General features: G+C 38.5%; 1 protein-coding gene across 2 annotated transcripts in view; it reads left to right on the top strand.

The window, feature by feature from the left end:
* The window catches only part of MAGT1 (magnesium transporter 1), a 32,402-nt gene extending 21,444 nt beyond the window's left edge, over positions 1 to 10,958 (top strand). Inside the window, exons 8-10 of one of the 2 annotated variants that reach the window (XM_036271046.1) lie at positions 3,577 to 3,651; positions 6,144 to 6,234; positions 8,890 to 10,958. In XM_036271046.1, the coding sequence (XP_036126939.1) occupies positions 3,577 to 3,651; positions 6,144 to 6,234; positions 8,890 to 8,905 (182 nt within the window). In that variant the 3' untranslated portion in view covers positions 8,906 to 10,958. Of the gene's footprint in view, positions 1 to 844; positions 877 to 3,576; positions 3,652 to 6,143; positions 6,235 to 8,889 lie in introns of those variants that run through there. The other variant, XM_036271047.1, reaches the window with a different exon arrangement.
* The last annotated feature ends 9,590 nt before the right edge of the window (positions 10,959 to 20,548 follow it).

The raw sequence follows: 20,548 nt of genomic DNA, 5'->3' as shown, positions 1-20,548 counted from the left end.
AGTGTAAAGAAGTCAGCCTCAGGTCAGGACTGTGAAGTGGACAGGGTTCTGTTTCCTGGAAACTACAAAGTTTAGGTAAATGTGGGATTTTGTCTTCAGAAACTCCTTATTTGAAGCTCTGTAGTTGGTAGTAAATTGAGGCTACTTGGAAATTGCACTTGTGCCCTGGCCGGTTTGGCTCAGCGGTTAGAGCGTCAGTCTGCGGTCTGGAGAGACCCAGGTTCGGTTCCCGCTAAGGACATGTACTTCGGTTGCAGTTTGTCCCCGGCCCTGGTTGGTCGTGCGGGTGGCAGCCACTCGATGTGTCCCTTTCACGTCGATGTTTCTCTCTCTCTCTTCCTCCCGCTCTATCTGTACAAAAAATGGAAAAATGTCCTCGGGTGAGGATAAAAAAAAAAAAAAGAAATTGCACTTGTAAACTGAGTGGCTTTAATCCTCCAGGCAGGTATGGCATGTTTAATTTGAATCAGTCTATGTTCTTTGTTGAGTAAGAAAACAGTAGTTTTCAGTACTGTATAAAGAAAAAATCAGAACCCCTGGAAATAGCCCCTTTAGTAAATGTTTGTGCATGGGGTGGACAAAAGTAAGCTTACAATTTGTAATAAATAATACAATAATAAATAAGTAAATAAATAATAATACAGGAATAAACTGTGTTTCACATATTCCCAACTGTAAACATACTATTTGCCCACCCCTGTATATCTTTCCCCATTTTATTTTATTTTATTGTATTTTATTTTATTGTATTTTATTTTATTGTATTTTATTATGTCAGTGATTTCATAGAGATATTTTAAGGAAAACATTCTGAAAATAATTAAGTTTTTGCTTTTAATTGAAGGACATTTGCAAAAATGATATTTTCTTAAAACAATATTATGTAATATGGAAAATAAATTTACTGCTTAAAATTCAGCTTGGAGTCAGGCAACTTAATCTATTTAGCCATGGAATGGTGAGTTGAAGTACATCATAGCTCTTGATAGCTGAGAACAGCACACAGAAACCTTGGAGGTATATTGCAAAATGGGAAGCTCATTTTTTAAAAAAAAGCATATATGCATGTAAGTTCTTTGGTTAACCTCTTCCCACCCTCCTTCCCTCTGAGGTTCATCAGTCTGTTCCATGTTTCCATGCCTCTGTTTCTGTTTTATTCATCATTTTATTTTGTTCATTAGATTCCACATATAACTGAGATCATGTGGTACTTGTCTTTCGCCTAGCATAATACTCTCCAAGTCCCTCCATGGTGTCCCAGAGGGTAATAGATCCTTCTTTTTATTAACAGCTGAATAGTATTCCATTGTGTATATGTACCACAGCATTTTTATCTACTCATCTACTGATGGGCACTTGGGCTGTTTCCAGATATTAGCTATTGTGAATAGCACTGTTATGAACATAGGAGTGCATATATTCTTTCTGATTGGTGTTTCAGGAGTCTTAGGATATATTCCTAGGAGTGGGATCACTGAGTCAAATGGCAGATCAACATTTTTTTTTCTTTTTGTCTTCACCCAAGGACATTTTTCCATTTTTTGTTCAGACAGAGTGGGAGGGAGGGAGAGGAACAGAGAGAGAGAAACATCGACATGAAAGGGACACATCGAGTGGCTGCCTCCCGCACGACCCCAATCAGGGCTGGGGACGAATCGCAACCAAAGTACGTGCCCTTGACCGGAATCGAACCCGTGACTCATTGGTCCGCGGGCCGAAGCTCTAACCGCTCAGCAAAACTGTCCAGGGTGCAACTTTTCATTTTTTGAATTACTGTTTCAATATGCATTACCCATGGGCACAGACTACAGGGTGGTGAAGGCCTGGAGTGTGAATGGGAGGGGAAAGAAGGGGCACATCTGTACTACTCTCAACAAAAGATTAAAAAGAAATTTGAGGGCAAGGACTAGATGAAATAGGGCTGGAAAATGTTAAAAATTATTGAAGCTGACTAAAGGGGAGGAATGAGATTTTCTCTATTTTTGGTATGACTGAAAATTTCCACTAAAAAGGGTTTTTGTCTTAAAAAAATAAAATAAAAGGCATGGCCTGACTGGTGTGGCTCAGTGGATTGAACGATTTCCCGTGGACTGAGAGGTCCCGTTTCTGTTCCAGGTCAGGGCACATTCCCGGGTTCAGGCTCGATCCCGGGGTGGGGGGAACATGCAGGAAGCAGCCGATTGTTTCTCTTACATCAATGTTTCTAACTCTCTCTAAAAAAATCAATAAAAACATTAATCAGAGTACCCTGTAACCAAAGCCTTATAAAAATGATCAGTCTTTGTATGTACCTGGATATAAAGAACTGCAAGAAAAAATAATCTCTGGAGAAGAAGACTTGGCCAAGCAACTGAAAACATGATGCATAAGCATCATTCCTAACAAGAGGCTATGGAAGAAAGTGCAAGATGGTACTAAAGAGATGAATCGACAAATTAGAGAGCCGGTTATTAATTTAGGCCTTACCTGAACACTTTTGTTTCCCTTTCTGCTTAATTATACCCACATGCAGAGCATACAGTATGCATGCATCTGTGCATAATTAATTTGGACATTTTTACCTGCTATTTGTATTAACCAAACTGTAGGGTGAATTGCTGTAGAACACATTCTATTTGTTTTAAATTTGATTGTTTATTTTAGCATTCAACCATGCCATGTGTTACCTATTTGCTCGAAAGGTCTAGTTTGTATTTAAGTAGCTTTTATATGAAGTTGACTAAAAGCGAGGTTATGGCATGTGAGATTTTCTTCTTCTATTAGAATAGGACAAAAGTAGGTAGTGATTTGTACTTTAAAGGCTAATTGTTGAAATTATGGAGAATTTTTGGGAAGTTATTTAAATAAAAAATAGTTGGTCTCTAAATGGTGCATATTTTTTTAAATGGTGCATATTTTAAGTGTGTTCTTTTTTAGAAGGTGGTTGAAATATTCATAATGTCTATTTAATATTTTTGTATTAGATTATTTTATTGAGTTATAAGAAGTTTTTTCTTTACATATTTTGTATACAAGTTCTTTATCACATACAGTTTTTTTTCTTCATTGATTTTAGAGAGAGAGGAAGAGAGAGCTAGAAACATCGATGACAGAGAACATCAATCGGCCGCCTCCTGCATGCCCCCCACTAGGGATCGGGCACACAACCTGGGCATGTGCCCTGACCGGAATTTGAACCAGTGACCTCTTGGTGCGTGAGTCGATGCTCAACCACTGAGCCACACTGGCCGGGCACATAGATACATTTTTAAATGTGTATGAGGTTGAAGCAAAAGTTGGAAGACTGTCCAGGAATATTATATCAAAGTACAATTTCAGGAAAACTAAGTTTATAAGTTATAGTGGGACATTTGTTTAAAATATCAATTTTTATTTTTACAAATAATTTTTCAACCTTAACGTTTTTATTATGTCTTCATAGTAAATATTTATGCTGTGTAGACACAAAATTACTTACTTACAATATTTTGTAAATACACTTACATGTTTATTCTAATTTTCTTTATGAAAGATTAGGGATATTAAAGTGATATGTCTTTTGTGTCTGTGAATTTCTCCTTAAATAATTTTTTTAAGATGGTGGGGTTACCTTAGGAATGGTACTTTTATGTGAAGCTGCTACATCTGACATGGATATTGGAAAGCGAAAGAGTAAGTCATATGCCAAGCTGCCTTTAGTACAGAATAAACCATGTCCTCTAATTGCTTTCCCTCTTGTTTATAAGTATATTATTTTACTTCTTTACTATTTTAAAATATGCTAATTATAGAAAATAGAGTTATCCATTATTCCACCATTAAAAATCTAATGATTTTAACAGTTCTTTCCATTTGTAAAACATCTTTTAAATTGTATAAAATTTTGAATCTTGTACTCCCCCTTTTTAACTGGAGTTAAATAATTCACTAATACATATTTCCCTCTACATAACTTTAAATTTATACTCTATCCTGTAATTTACTTAACCATTCTGATTTTGTTAAGCATTTAGTTTTTCTTTCACTATGATAAAGTCTTATTTAATGACTATCATGGGACATTAAGCTTTATCCTCATTTCATATTAATATCTTAAGGTAGATTTCTTGAAGTAGAATGAGTGTGTGGTCCTGTGTATGAGTATTTTCAATTCTTTTGATGTTTTAAACTGATGATGCCAAATTCTTTGCTCAAATGTTATAATAGTTTAGATTCCTACTAGTGGTATTTATGACTGCTTCTTTCACTGTAATTTTTTCAGTATTAGATAACCTCATTAACAAAGCGTGTGTACGTGTGTGTTTATCATCTAATCAGATAAGAGGGGATGCTATATTATTTTGTACTTATTTGGTTATTAGTGAAGTTAAATATTTTCCTAAATGTTTATTAGCTGCTTGTGCTTTTCCTTCTGTAAAATGTCTTTTTGTCTTTTACCATTTATCTATTAGTCCTTTTCCTATTGGTTTGCATGGACTTTTTATATATTAGAATATTCACACATTGGTATTTGTTGCAAAGGAATGCTAACAATGTAATTTTATTTTACTTACATGAAATCAGTTTTAAGTGTGAGTTTTCCTTTTGTGGATAAAAAAATTTAAATGTCATCAAAATTAACCCAGCTAAGTAAAATCTATTTACTTTTTCTTATAAAAATGATGACATTGGATTTCAAATTTGGGAGATACTTATTTTACTACATTAAAATGAATTTTTACATATTAGAAAGATACACTATCAATTTTTATTCAGTTAATATGCATACTTTAAAAATTTTCATATTTCAATATTCAATACTGGGAAAAAGCCATCTGGATACTACACTCTTGGCATGAATTTAACTTGTAAAACGTTTTGGAGACATTAAAATAATCACAATTTGATCTACTTCTAAGATTCTAACCTAATTAAATAATCAAAAATGATAATAAAAATTTATTTAGCACCTACTATGTACCAGGAACTGCCCTAAGTACTTTTAGATATGTGAAAAGTATAATACAAACATATACAGAGTGATGCTGTATATATACACATGTATGTGTGCATTAGTTAAAAAGACTTTTCTACAATGAGCATACATTAATACTGAGAAAGAACTTTTACATTTTAGCCCCTAATCATATTGTGTGAAAATTAAAAAGGGAAAAAGAATTGTTCCAATATAAGAAAACTAAAATTTGTTTTTAGTATTGGCCAATAAGTATATTTCTCTCGAGCTCCCATTGCTGTAGCACACATGCCTTCCCACAGCTCTGCCTTTGTCCAGGGACGCAGAGTCTCCAGTTATGGGAATCATACTTGAGCATCGTGGGGTCAGTATCTAGAGTGAAGGTCATTAACTGCTATGCTAAACCAGAACATATGAGATTAATTAAGAAGAGAACTATGAATTTAGAGGTAGGAATCAGGTCCTCCCCCCTCATTTAAATGAGGTATCCATGTTGAATGAGTTCCTCATAGTTGTGCATGGATAAAGTACTTTATTTTTTTTTATTTTTTTTTATCCTCATCTGAGGACATTTTTTCCATTTTTTGTTCAGATAGAGTAGGAAGGAGAGAGAGGAAGAGAGAGAGAGAGAGAAACATCGATGTGAAAGGGACACATCGAGCGGCTGCCTCCCACACGACCCAACCAGGGCCGGGGACAAACTGCAACCGAGGTACGTGCCCTTAGCGGGAACTGAACCCAGGTCTTTCCAGACCGCAGGCCAACACTCTGACCGCTGAGCCAAACGGGCCAGGGCGTGGATAAAGTACTTTCAAGTGAAACTGTCACAATGTTACCAGATGTCTTTAAGTCAGTATTTATCAATAATGTGTTAAGGCCACATTTAAGGGTTTTACAAAGAGTTTAGGGTGATTTTCTTGTCAGTAAAACAGTGTTTTCAACACTAAATTCTTGATTGTCATGGCTTTAAAGGAATTCATTAATTCATATAATTAAGTTGCATAAGTATGTAAATGAAGTTACTCTATTATATTGAAGGGGAAGGCAGAATCCTGAAGATAAAAGAATGGGGATGATAAGTATTGGAAAGTTGAGATTTACCAGTAAGTTATATAGCCCTTGTTTTTCACTCTTGGAAGTATAGACTAAAATTTATGCTCTGATTTGTCATTATACATGCTCATTTTACTCTGCTTTTCTTTCTCTGCAGTAATGTGTGTAGCTGGTATTGGACTCGTTGTATTATTCTTCAGTTGGTTGCTGTCTATTTTCAGATCTAAATATCATGGATATCCATATAGGTATGATTATTGTTCATTTATATAACGATTACGTATACTTACAAAGATTAGAGCTGATGTTGCTTTATAATATTTTCTTTTTTGCTTCACCTCCAGACTATTCTAGCTTATAAAGCAAAGAGATAGGTTTTAATTTAATTTAGGTATGTGTCATATAAAAATAAATTTAAGATAATTATATAATGGACAGTAGTAAGTGATTTCTCAGGAACATCTTTCAGGGTTATTCTGACATCACCTAAATTAATTTGGAAATCTATAAAACATAATCATTAAAGCTTAAAAAAAATTTTTTTTCTTAGAGAGGAAGTGACAGGGAGAGAGAGAGAGAAACATTGAGGAGATACAACATTGATTGGCCGCCTCCTGCATGTCCCCCACTGGGGATTAGGCCCACAACCTGGGCATGTGTCCTGACTGGGAATTGAACCGGCGACCTCTTGGTGCACGGGTCGATGCTCAACCACTGAGCCACACCAGCGGGACCATTGGGACATTTTATACCGTATCTATTCACACAGTTCCTTTTCTACATGCTATACTACCTCTTGAGGAGAACATTTTTAAATGTTTTTGAAGCCACCTCACCTTTATTTTTCAAGGCTCTTTAGAGACCATAAACAGAACAATTGATTAAAATTCATTTTGTAGCATGTACATAAGAGTGTTTAAGAGTATCTTGAAATGTTCATAGAGATCTCTAAGACTCAGGAAGGAAATTACTCTCCTGGTTATAAGTTCTCAATTTTGCTCTGTTAATAGCCAAGAGAAATGTAATTACATAATTGACATAATTGGGGATGTTGTAATTTAGTTTAGTTTTTTTGTTTTTTTTTTTAATCCTCACCCGAGGACATTTTTCCACTTTTTGTTCAGATAGAGTGGGGTGGGGGTAGAGAGAAACATCGATGTGAAAGGGACACATCGAGTGGTTGCCACCCGCACAATCCAATCAGGGCTGGGGACAAACTGCAACAGAGGTACATGCCCTTAGTGGGAACTGAACCCGGGTCTCTCTGGACCATAGCCTGATGTTCTAACCTCTGAGCCAAACCGGACAGGGCTAATTTAGTTTAGTTTTATAACCTGAGTGCCAGTTACCATAATTCCTATTCTTTTTTTTTTGGTACATGCCTCTAGCGGGAACTGAACCTGGAACTCTGTGGTCCGCAGGCCAACACTCCAACCACTGAGCAAAATGGCCAGGGCTAATTCCTATTATTTTAATGCAATATTTTCCTGTTGTATAAATGATTCTGAACACTAAAGGTTAAGTATATTAAGTGATATTTTTTAAAACAAATTCATTCTTCTTATTTTTAAAATATTTTTTTCTTTGTTGATTTTAGAGAGAAAGGAAGAGAGAGAGAGGGGAACATCGATGTGCGAGAACATCGATTGGCCGCCTCCTGCATGCCCCCCACTGGAGATTAGGCCCACAATCTGGGCATGTGCCCTGACTGGGAATCGAACCAGTGACCTATTGGTGCATGGGTCGATGCCCAACCACTGAGCCATACCGGCCAGGCCATTCATATTTTTAACAATTTTTTAATAGATAATTTTGACCAACTCCCTGGTTGATTCATTATATTTTGACATTCCTAGATGCCTTCTGATCAGTGAACAACATAAGTTAATCTTGCATTTTTTTCTTTCAAACTTATTTAAGACTAAAACCTACAAGGACTTTGATTCTTTATACTTTCATTGTTCTGTGTTAAGTCTATTTTAAAATAATTTTTCATCTGCCCTGCTGGTGTGACTCAGTGGATTGAATGTTGTCCTATGGACTGAGAGATCCGGGTTCGATTCCTGGTCAGGGCACATGCCCAGGCTAGGCTGCAGGCTCGATCCCCAGTAGGGGGCATGCAGGAGGCAGCTGAAAGATGTTTCTCTCTCACATCAATGTTTCTCTCTCCCTTTCTCTCTAACAAATCAATAAAAATATAGGTAGGTAGGTAGGTAGGTAGGTAGGTAGATAGATAGATAGATAGATAGATAGATAGATAGATAGATAGATAGATAGATAGATAGCAAGGTGCAGGGGATAAGCAGACCAAAATAAAAAAGAAAACAAGCCCTGGCCGGTTTGGCTCAGCGGTTAGAGCATTGGCCTGCGGTCCAGAGAGACCCGGGTTCGGTTCCCGCTAAGGGCACATACCTTGGTTGCAGTTTGTCCCCGGCCCTGGTTGGTTGTGAGGGTGGCAGCCACTCGATGTGTACCTTCGACGTCGATGTTTCTCTCTCTCTCTCTCTCTTCCTCTCTCTCCCTCCCACTCTATCTGAACAAAAAATGGGAAAGTGTCCTCAGGTGAGGATATAAAAAAAAAAAAAAAAGAAAACAAGATATTAAAAAAAATAATAATTTCTCATCTATAGAATACTAACTAGGATGCAAGGGTAATTTTGCTGGGACTTCTGTTACTTATTTGATCATCATGATTAATTTCATTTTTTTGTTTTATCCTCACCCGAGGACACTTTTGCATCTATCTTCAGAAAGAGCAAGAGGGAGAGAGGAGGGAAGAAAGAGAGAGAGAGAAACATCTATGTGAGAGAAACACACTGGCTGGTTGATATTTATTAGAAGTAAAGCCTACTTTTTTTTTTTTTTTTCCAGAAACTAATAGATTTGTATATTTTTTGTTTCAGCTTTCTGATGAGCTAAAAAGGATCCCAGAGATATGTAGACACTGGAGTAATGGAAATTGAAAAATGAAATTGTGTGTGAAAAGAAGAATGAAATTTGTGTATTTTGTATTACCTCTTTTTTTCAAGTGATTTAGTTAATCATTTAACCAAAGAAGATGTGTAGTGCCTTAACAGCAACTTCCTGTCAAAATTATGAAGTATTTGGATACAATTTTCCTCTTAATCTTCCCTTCCCAGTGAACTTTAAGGAACATTTAATTTAGTAGTATTAAGAATATTATTAAAAAGTTGAAAACTATGACTCCATTTTCGTTAGAACAAGGTTCAAAACTACTTTAATTAACTTTTGGCCATATGATTTTATCTTATCCAAAGGTGAGGGTTTGGTTCTGACCAAGTGTTCCTGCATATACCTGTTACAGATAACTACATCAGGAATCCATTCTTAGCTTTTCCACGTGTGCATGGATGTGTATACTTTTGCACATCTTTACTTTTGAGCAGAGAAATCATATGTGCTATGTGGTTTTCTGAAAATAGAATACCATTCTTCAGAGTACCTGTCTAGCCTTTAGGGAAAAAGAAAAAAAAAAACTAGCCAGTCCTCCTCCTCCATCTTTCCTACTGAAATACATTGCTGGCTGTCTATGCTGCTTGGTAGCTGTAGATGATAAAAAATATCTCTAAATACAGAATTATGATTTCTGCATGAGGATGGAAGTAACTACCTTGTATTTTGAAAGGTTTCAGGTTCATTCTGTCCCCCTAGTTTTCTTTTATTTAAGGTGACCCACTCTATAATAAAAATGTAGCTCAGTGCTAAAAACCAGTGTAACTTAAAATTGGTCTAAATGTTTCTGCAAATTAGACATTGTCACTTCATTCATTTGTACCTAAGAGAAAAAAATACGCTTACTGGTTAATTTGATGTCTGTATTACAGTTACAACGTATTTCAATAATCATTGTGTTTAAGAAAAGGACTCCCTAGATTAGGAAAAGAAAGTCATGAAATATTTAGTTATTGCCTGTGAATAGAAAGTAAATGTTTCTTGAAAGCTGTTCTGGTTTTGCTATTATTTTAGCCTTTATTCTCCACTTTAAGTGGAGAAACAAAGTAAATACTTCAAAGAGGTTTTGTTTGAATTTTGTCTTTTTTTCTATCAGTGGAAATAACCGTATGTGCTAATGAAATTTCTGTGAAGAATGAAAGTTTATGGTTATCATTAGATCTAGCTATAACCTTCCCACAATTATGAAGAGTATACTGAAATGCCATTATGATGATAATATGAGAATTATGATTGAGAAAAAATTTAATGAAATTTTGGAAGTATTGAATTAAAATAATACTGTGCCTGACTTCTGTTTACTATCTAATAAGTCTTTCATGTGATCTAGAAGTCTTATATAATAGAGGTTTGCAGAAAGAGATGGATATAATTGTCTAAGAAGAAATGTTTTATGTGAGATCTTTTTTGTGTTTTTTGTTAGTAGATTTGGTGGATGGAGGAATATAGTCAACCTTTTACTCTTTAATGGAGCCACGTTTTGTTAATTACTCCCATATAAATTTTGTGATTCTGGATTCTTGATCTGCTGTTCTTGTACTTGTCTCAGGCCAAATAAATTCATGCTGTGATTCTTATAAGACTTGTATTAAGATGCCCTGATTTGTACAGGCTCACCAGGAGAATACTACTGCCATGTAATGTGTATAGCTCCAAATAGTTTGCCATGAGCATTGAAATAATGACAGTTTTTTGCATTTGTTTTATCTCCCTTAAGAGCACATTCTTTTCTGTAAGGAGAAAAGTTGCATTCTGGCTAATATCTGTAGAAAGCAGATTTACTACACTTAGAATAGTGTTAACTTTGTGGAAATTTTGAAATTAGCTTTCATCTGAAGTGCCTTATGAGTAGACTCTTTTACTTTTCTAGTAATGGTTTAAATATTATTTGTTATGCATTTTAAAAATACTATTCAAAATGACACATTGTAGTGGCAAAGATAACCAAATGTCTGGCTGTTTGCTTTTTGATCATATCAATAAACTTTTACAATCTAAATTGTGAGTTTTTTATTAACATTGAAAGAGGGGTGAATTTAAAACATTAAAGTAGTGGGAATGCAGACTGGTGCAGCCACTATGGAAAACAATATGGTTTTACCTCAAAAAATTAAAAATTGAACTGCCATTTGACCCAGTGATCCCACTTCTAAGAATATACCCTAAGAAGCCTGAAACACCAATCAGAAAGAACATATGTACCCCCATGTTCATAGCAGCACTATTTACAATAGCTAAGATCTGGAAACAGCCCAAGTGTCCATAAAAAAGCTGTGGTACATATACACAATGGAGTACTATCCAGCTGTAAGAAAGAAAGATCTCTTATCCTTTGAGACAACATGGAGGGACCTGGAAAGTATTATCCTAAGTGAAACAAGCCAAGCAGAAAAAGAGAAATACCACATGATCTCACTTATTTGTGGAATATAATGAACATAACAGTCTGAGGAATAGGGTAGACCCAGAAACATGGAAGTAGGGTACAGACTGACAACCCTGAGAAGAGGGGGTAGTGGGGGAGGGAAGAGATAAACCACAGAACTTATATGCATGTATGCATACCCAAAGGACATGGACAACAAGGTGGGGGACAGGGTGGGGGGGATGGGGAGGAGGGTGTCAATGGGGTAAAAAAGGAGAAACATTTATAACAAATAAATAGCCCTGGCCAGTTTGCTCAGTGGTTAGAGCGTCAGCCTGTGGTCCAGAGAGACCCGGGTTTGGTTCCCACTAAGGGCGTGTACCTCGGTTGCAGTTTGTCCCCGGCCCTGGTTGGGTTGTGCAAGTGGCAGCCACTCGATGTGTCCCTTTCACATCGATGTTTCTCTTCCTCTCTCTCCCTCCCACTCTATCTGAACAAAAAATGGAAATAAATAAATAAAATAAAATAATCTGGAAAAAATACCAAAGTAGTATATTCCATGTTGAAATTATGGTTAAATTTCATTTTTTTTAATATAATTTTTTCTTTTTCATCCTCACCCAAGGACATTTTTCCCTTTTTTGTTCAGATAGAGTGGAAGTGAGAGAGAGGAAGAGAGAGAGAAACATCGACCTAAAAGGAACACATCAAGTGGCTGCCTCCCGCACAACCCAACCAGGGCCTGGGACAAACTGCAACTGAGGTACATGCCCTTAGTGGGAACCGAACCCGGGTCTCTCTGGACCACAGGCCAACGCTCTAACCACTGAGCAACCCAGCCAGGGCTATTTAAATTTCTTATTGCCCTCATGACAGTGAATTTGATAAGCCAATTTCCTTAAGTATTTCTAGGTTGAGTTGTATTCTTCCAGGGTTCCATACGTTATCCCTCATTAGTGTTGTCACCCATTAGATTAGTCAAAACAACCAGGATAAGTAGATGAATAGCTGTTTTCAATGGTTGATCTAGCTTTTGTCCCAGTCAGTGAACACTGTGACTAGGTAATTCACTTTTGGTATTAAATAATTGATTTGAAACAGTTACCCAGACAGATTATCAAGTTATATGAGACTGGACAATGATATACTTGCAAACATGGAATAGAAACACTGGACAGGAAGTAAAGAGATCTGGCTTTTAAATAGCATTTAGTCTTTACTCTCTTTCTATCTAGGTATGTGACCATAAGCAAGTCACTTGAACCTTTCTGGACATATTTTTAATTTTAATGTGAGTGCAGTGGACTTAATTACCTCAGTGGTCCTTCTAGCACTACTGTTCTGTGATGCAAAATATTAAAGATGTGTTTAGCCCTGGCCGGTTTGGCTCAGCAGTTGGAGTGACGGCCTGCGGTCTAGAGAGACCCAGGTTCAGTTCCCGCTAAGGGCATGTACCTCGGTTGCAGTTTGTCCCCGGCCCTGGTTGGGTCGTGCGGGTGGCAGCCACTCAATGTGTCCCTTTCATGTCGATGTTTCTCTCTCTCTCTCTCCCTCCCACTCTATCTGAACAAAAAATGGGAAAATGTCCTCGGATGAGGATTAAAAAAAAAAAAAGTGTGTTTAAATTTTGAATTGATATCATTTGTGATTTTCAGGTTTGGTGTTGAATTAAATCAATGGAAATGTAGGATCCTTTTGTAATCAAAGTTATGAGGAAGCTGGGAAATGCTTATGAGGGCCATAATATCTGGAAATTGTTAAATAGTATGCATTGAAATATATTTTAGAAAGGATACACTTGAAACCAATATGTTAATATCACGTCTTGATTTAAATGGGTTTTGCCCAATTGTAAGCAAGGATAAGATCAAGAGGGGGGAGAAGGGGGTACATCTGTAATGCTTTCAACAACAAAGATGAATTTTAAAAAAAGGATAAGATCAAAAACTGTAATAGTATGCTAATATAGAAAGAAAACCAAAGGGACCGTAATACTATTTAATTGCCCCTTCATTTTGACTGCTAAAGAAAACCTAACCTGGAGAAGTGAAACAATTTACTGAAAGTTATTCCAAGGAAATGCCTACAGGTTTCCCATTTACTGCAAATTCCCTCTGGATTCGGTTTCACTTGGAGATACAAATTACTCCCTAGAGACATGGAAACCAGAGTTAGTTTACCTTGCTTGCTTTCTGGCATCTAGATTGCTGGGAGAAAGGTCCTAATGAGAGAGCATTACCCAACAGAGGCTGATGCAGGCTTCAGAAGAAGGGAGGAGTTTCTGGTATGACTCCCTTTAATCCGTGAAAGTGGAATTTACCAGGGAAGGCAGAAAGGCTTTTATTCAGAAGGGAAGCAAGAACAATTGCCTGGAGGTTACTCTTTAGATTTTTGTGTCTCATTCATCCCTTTCACTCTGTGTTCTCACCTTTTCCTGGGTGTAATTATAGGAAACATGCCAATGACTCAATTATAAGAGAAATGCTGATTGAATCCACAATGAGATGCCACCTCACACCCATTAGGATGACTACTATAAAAAAAAAAACACCACCACCAAGAAATAAGTGTTGGCAAGGATGTAGAGAAATTGGTAACCTTGTGCACTGTTGGGTGGTGGGAATCTGAAATAGTGCAGCCACTATGGAAAACAGTAAGGAGGTTCCTCAAGAAAGTAAAAATAGAAGTACTGTATGATCCAGCAATCCCACTTCTGGGTACATATCCAAAATAATTAAGAAGCAGAATATTGCCCTGGCCAGTTTGGCTCAGCGGTTAGAGCATCGGCCTGCGGTCCAGAGAGACCCGGGTTTGGTTCCCGCTAAAGGCATGTACCTCAGTTGCAGTTTGTCCCCGGCCCTGGTTGGTCGTGCGGGTGGCAGCCACTCGATGTATCCCTTTCACATCGATGTTTTTCTCTCTCTCTCTCTCTCTCCCTTCCACTCAATCTGAACAAAAAATGGAAAAATGTCCTCGGATGAAGATTAAAAAAAAAAAGAAACAGAATATTTACTTATTTTTTTTTATCCGCACTTGAGGACATTTTTTTTTTTTTTTTTTTGCATTATCTTCAGATAGAGTGAGAGAGAGAGAGGGAGGAAGAGAAAGAGAGAAACATCGAAGTGAGAGATACACATCGAGTGGCTGCCACCGACACGACCCCAACTGGGACCGGAGACAAACTGCAACCGAGGTACATACATGCCCTTACTGGAACCGAACCCAAGACTCTCTGGTCCGCGGGCTGATGATCTAACTGCTGAGCCAAACAGGCCAGGGGAAGAAGCAGAATCTTAAAGAGATATGGGAGACTGTTTGCATGGCATCCATTTTGCAAAAATCTGCTCTGCCATCTCCTGCCCCAAGGCAGGATACCTCTGCATACAATGTTTCTGCATTTCTTTAAGTAACCATTTACTCAGCCAGTTATGCTCTGTTTGTCTTTTGTTCCACCTGTGATATTTACATGATATTTACTTGAAATTGCTTCAGGGTGGTCACCACAGACATGCTTGGCAACAAATGTTCTTGTTTTTCTGCTTCTTGCCATATATATACTGTGGATCTCCCCAGAATAAACGAGACTTGATCAGAGCCGTCTTGTCTCCATTTCTCGAGTCCTCGTTGCTCGACCTGCGGGAGGGGTGAAAGAGATACATGTGCACCTATGTTTATAGCAGCATTATTCCCAATACCCAAAAAGTAGAAGCAGCAGACTGTTTGTGAATGGGTGAATAGAAAAACAAGATGTGGTATATAAATACAATAGAATATTATTCAGCCTTAAAAAGGAAGGAAATTCTGCCCTGGCCAGTTTGGCTCAGCGGTTAAAGCGTCAGCCTGTGGTGCAGAGAGACCCGGGTTTGGTTCCCGCTAAGGGCATGTACCTCGGTTGCAGTTTGTCCCCGGTCCTGGTCGTGTGGGTGGCAACCACTCGATGTGTCCCTTTCACATCGATGTTTCTCTCTCTCTCTCTCTTCCTCCCACTCTATCTGAACAACAAAAAAAAAGGAAATTCTGACATAACACGGATAAACCTTATTCAGACATTATGCTAAGTTAAATAAGGCAGTCACAAAGTGACAAATGCTGTATGATTCCACGTACATGAGGTACCTACAGTAGTCAAATGCATAGAGACAGAAAGTAGAATGATGGTTGCTAGGGAAAGGGGCAATAGAGAGTTTTTGTTCAATGGGGTGTACAGTTTAAGTTTTGCAAGGTGACAAGAATTCTGGAGGTTGGTTGCACAACACTTTCTGGAGGTTGGTTGCACAACACTGAGTGAACTTAACACTGCCGAACTGGACATTTAAAATGTGTAAAGTTGGTTAATTTCATGCATGTTTTACCACAATTCAAAATTAAAACAAATGCTCATACTTTAGCCCCAACTCCATATTGGTATATCCTCACTGTTACTTTGTAGTTGATCATTGTCCTGAAAACGTGAGTATAGCTAGATAGAATATGACTCATGGTGGAGATATTGAAGCATGGCTTTCAGGCTCCTTTGGGTGACAATTTAAGGACATTCAGAAAAAAACTTGTCTGCAGAATCAGTGATGATTAGTATGTTCCAATGAGTGCTTTGTAAATGACTTTCAGCTGGAGCAAAACTCACTAGGGTGTTGGCTCCACCCAATATCCAAACTTAGAAATAATCCATTTTGTCTGGACCTTCCAGTTTATAATGCCTAGCCATGTCTGTGTGAGGAGCAGTTTAGCTAGAGAAATTTGGATCTGAAGTTCTTTTCATTATCTTCAGATAAAATAAATGAAATAATGTTTTCTCCCCTTTTTAATAATTTCTGGGACACTTTCCTGACTTCCCAAATTGGGTTCTATAACCTTCCTATTTTCTTTGGTGCATGCTGATTTCTGTTATTTTTTTTTTTATCCTTACCAGTGGACATTTTTCCTTTTTGTTGTTGTTGTTGTTGTTGTTGTTCAGCTAGAGTGGGAGGGAGAGAGAGAGAGAGAAACATCCATGTGAAAGGGACACATCGAGTGGCTGCCACCCGCACAACCCAACCAAGGCCGGGGACAAACTGCAACCGAGGTACATGCCCTTAGTGGGAACCAAACCCGGGTCTCTCTGGACCTCAGGCTGAGGCTCTAACCGTTGAGCCAAACCGGCCAGGGCTGATTTCTATTATTCTAATTGCCCTGTCACTCCCCTAAACTGTAAACTCCTTGGAAATGGAGGGTGTTGTCTTACTGATTTGTTGTTGTTATTGTTAATCCTCACCCAAGGATATTTTTCCATTGATTTTTAGATAGAGTGGGAGGGAAAGAGGAAGAGAGGGAGAGATAAACATGATGTGTGTTTCTCACATCAATTGGTTGCCTCCCCCAGTGCCCCAGTGGGGCGGGGATCAAACCTTCAACCCAGGGACATGCCCTTGATGGACTCAAACCCATGACCCTTTGGTCCATGGGCCAACACTCTACTGCTGAGCCAAACCAACCAGGGCATCTTACTGATTTGATTTTTGAATGGTCATTTTCTTTTCATTTTTCCTTCCTTCCTTCCTTCCTTCCTTCCTTCCTTCCTGCCTTCCTGCCTTCCTGCCTTCCTGCCTTCCTGCCTTCCTGCCTTCCTGCCTTCCTGCCTTCCTGCCTTCCTGCCTTCCTGCCTTCCTCCCTCCCTCCCTCCCTTCCTTTCTTCCTTCCTCTCCACCTAAGGATATATTTTTCCATTGATGTTTAGAGAGAGTGGAAGGGAGGGAGAGAGAGAGAGAAAGAGAAACATCGATTTGAGAGAGGCATATTGATTGGTTGCCTCCTGCAGGACCCCAACCAGGGATCAAACCTACAACTGAAGTATGTGCCCTTGATCGGAATCAAACTGAAGATCCTTTGGTCCCCAGGCTGATGCTCTAACTGCTGAGCGAAACTGGTCAGGGCTGAATGGTTATTTTCTTAAATGCCTGTGTTGTACATGCTCAGTAAATCTTCACTGATTAAAGAAAAAAAATGGTCTTTACTCTCAAGTTCCTTACTGTCTTGTGGTAGAAACAAACATGTAAACAAATGCAATTCTTTGCGCTAGTGGGAAAATGTTATGTCCGGGGCACAGAGAAGGGTTTGATCACTTCTTTTGGATTGGGGTGGGGAGGAAAGGGAGAGGTTTCTGTGATAGGAATTGAAATTTTAAAGGATATTAGTGCACAAGTTAGAGTTTTTCAGTACTGAAATGCCAAAATATTCTTATCAGTATAATGTCATTTCAGTACTTTAAAAAAATCTGAGGTCATAGTCATTTATATCCTGAGTCATACTCAATGAGTTATGTGGTACTTAAAATTTTCTAAATGAACAAAAATGTACTACTTTAAAAGCATTCATATTTTTTTCTCTCTTCTTCTTTTAAAATTATTCCAAGGTATCTCATTTGGATTACCAATTTCCAAGTTATTAGCAACAATGAACAGAACATCTTTTCTTTTTTTTTTTTTTTTATCCTCACCTGAGGACATTTGTGAATATTTTGTTCAGATAGAGTGAGAGGGAGAGAGAAAGAGAGAAACATCGACGTGAAAGCGACACATTGAGTGGTTGCCACCCACATGACCCAACCAGGGCCGGGGACAAACTGCAACCAAGGTATGTGCCCTTAGCGGGAACCGAAACCGGGTCTCTCTGGACCGCAGGCCGATGCTCTAACCACTGAGCCAAACCGGCCAGGGCCAGAACATCTTTTCTTATGTTTATTAGTCATTTGTATTTTCCTTAGAATCAATTTGGGACTCCATATAATTCCAAATGTTTTCAATGGAATCTCTAGAATTGAGGTAGAGAAACCTTAAGGAAACAGGAAGAGAGGATAGTAGAAAATTTTGAGAAAAAAAAAAGAAAAAAGAGGGTGGCAGGTTTCCAGGACCCAACTACCACTCTTCTTCCATTGTTAGAGTTACTCCTCTTCCTTTTTCCTCTTTGAATGTCAAATTTATTCTCACAATCCTGACCCCCTCCTCACCTTTTTTTTTTTTTTTTATCCTCACCCGAGGACATTTTTCCATTTTTTATTCAGATAGAGCAGGAGGGAGAGAAAGAGAAAAACATCGAGGTGAAAGGGACACATCGAGTGGCCGCCACCCGCACGACCCAGCCAGGGCGGGGGACAAACTGCAGCCGAGGTACGTGCCCTTAGCGGGAACCGAACCCAGGTTCAATGCAGGCCAATGCTCTAAGCGCTGAGCCAAACTGGCCAGGGCCCTCCTCACCTTCTTAATCAAGATTTTCTTTTTCATCACTATTTGGAAAGACTCAAGCCAGAATTACAAAGAATCCTTAATCCTGTTCCTGGCCCTTTTCCAGGTATAACACCATTTGAGGACAACATGTAGATAACTCTGACAATTTTACCTTGTGCTATTATAAAACACCAATGTTTTGGGAATACACAAAATAAATGCTAAAATACCAGCATTAGCACTTTGCTATAGTATTATACATATTAGATGGAAGTCCCAACAACTTATCAGAAGAAAGGAAGATGGGTTTCTCTGATAGTGACTAGCTAGCTAGTTCTATGTTAATTCAGATGAAGATAGAATTAGGAATAAATGTAATAAAAGATATGTAAGACATATACTGGAAACTACAAAACATTGTTGAAAGAAATTAAATAATACCTAAATTAAAGAATATCCTGTTTATAAGCCCTGGCCGGTTTGGCTCAGAGGTTAGAGCGTCGGCCTGTGGTCCAGAGAGACCCGGGTTCGGTTCCCACTAAGGGCACGTACCTTGGTTGCGGTTTGTCCCCGGCCCTGGTTGGGTCGTGTGGGTGGCAACCACTCGATGTGTCGCTTTCACGTCGATGTTTCTCTCTCTCTCTCTCTCCCTCCCACTCTATCTGAACAAAATATCGAAAAAAAAAAATGTCCTCTGGTGAGGATAAAAAAAAAAGAAAAGAAAAAAGAATATCCTGTTTATAGACTTTAAAACTGTATTGTGCCCTGGCCGGTTTGGCTCAGCGGTTAGAGCGTCGGCCTGCGGTCCAGAGAGACCCGGGTTCGGTTCCCGCTAAGGGCACGTACCTCGGTTGCAGTTTGTCGCCGGCCCTGGTCGGTCGTGCGGGTGGCAGCCACTCGATGTGTTCCTTTCACGTCGATGTTTCTCTCTCTCTCTGTTCCTCTCTCTCTCTCCCACTCTACCTGAACAAAAAATGGAAAAATGTCCTCGGGTGAGGATAAAAAATAAATAAATAAATAAAACTCTGTATTGTAAAACTCAATTTTTATGTCAATTTCAATTAAAAATTCCAGCGTATTTGTGTTTGAAGAAAGAAATGCTGATTTTATTTTATTTTTTTATTTATTTTTCTATCCTCACCCGAGGACATTTTTCCATTTATTGTTCAGATAGAGTGGGAGGGAGAGAGAGAGAGAAAGAAACATCGATGTGAAAGGGACACATCGAGTGGTTGCCACCCGCATGACCCAAACTGGGCAGGGGACAAACTGTAACTGAGGTACGTGCCCTTAGTGGGAACCTAAACCCGGTCTCTCTGGACGGCAGGCCAACGCTCTAACCGCTGAGCCAAACTGGCCAGGGCAGAAATGCTGAATTTAAAATTTACATAGAAATGTGAAGAGCCGAAAACAACCAAGACAGAAAATGGTAAACAGCTTAGATGCTCTATTCCTCCACAGAAACACTGAAAAAATGAGCGAAAATTTTCAAAATCAACTTTATTGGAACTCTGGGAAATAGTCAAAAGTTTAAAGCAACCAAGGGAATGCCAAATCAGGAAAAAGGGGACTTAAGCATGGTAGGAGAACTTTGTGCTGTTTTAGTCTTGCCCCATCCCCCCACTTTGGCGTGGTGAGTCTTGAAGACAGCAGTTAGTGCTCCCAGTGTGGGGAGTTGGTCCCAGAAAGAGCAGAGCAGACATTGTTCCCAACAAATTGTATTTCTCTGTTTTGATCCTGTCTGTGGGTTCCCTGAAGGAATGACACAAGGGGCTTGCCTAAATTTCATCTAACTGAGAAATCCTTCAGGGCAGAAAAGCAAGTGTGCATAAGGTATTCTAGAAAATACTGAACAACAAAGGAACTAACCACTGCTCCCTGGAGCAAAACATTGCAGTTGTTGCAAACAATAGATGTGCCAAAAGTCTGGAAGGAAAAGCTGAGAAAAGACTTGACTTTGAAAACAAAGGCTTTATATATCCAGAACTGGATGCACGCTCAGAAAATAAGTTCTCTAAACTTTCA

The sequence above is a fragment of the Molossus molossus genome, unplaced genomic scaffold, assembly GCF_014108415.1.
Source record: "Molossus molossus isolate mMolMol1 unplaced genomic scaffold, mMolMol1.p scaffold_m16_p_2, whole genome shotgun sequence".
Lineage (NCBI taxonomy): Eukaryota > Metazoa > Chordata > Mammalia > Chiroptera > Molossidae > Molossus > Molossus molossus.
The sequence above is the reverse complement of the archived record's forward strand: the minus strand, read 5'-3'. Positions and strand labels throughout refer to the sequence as shown.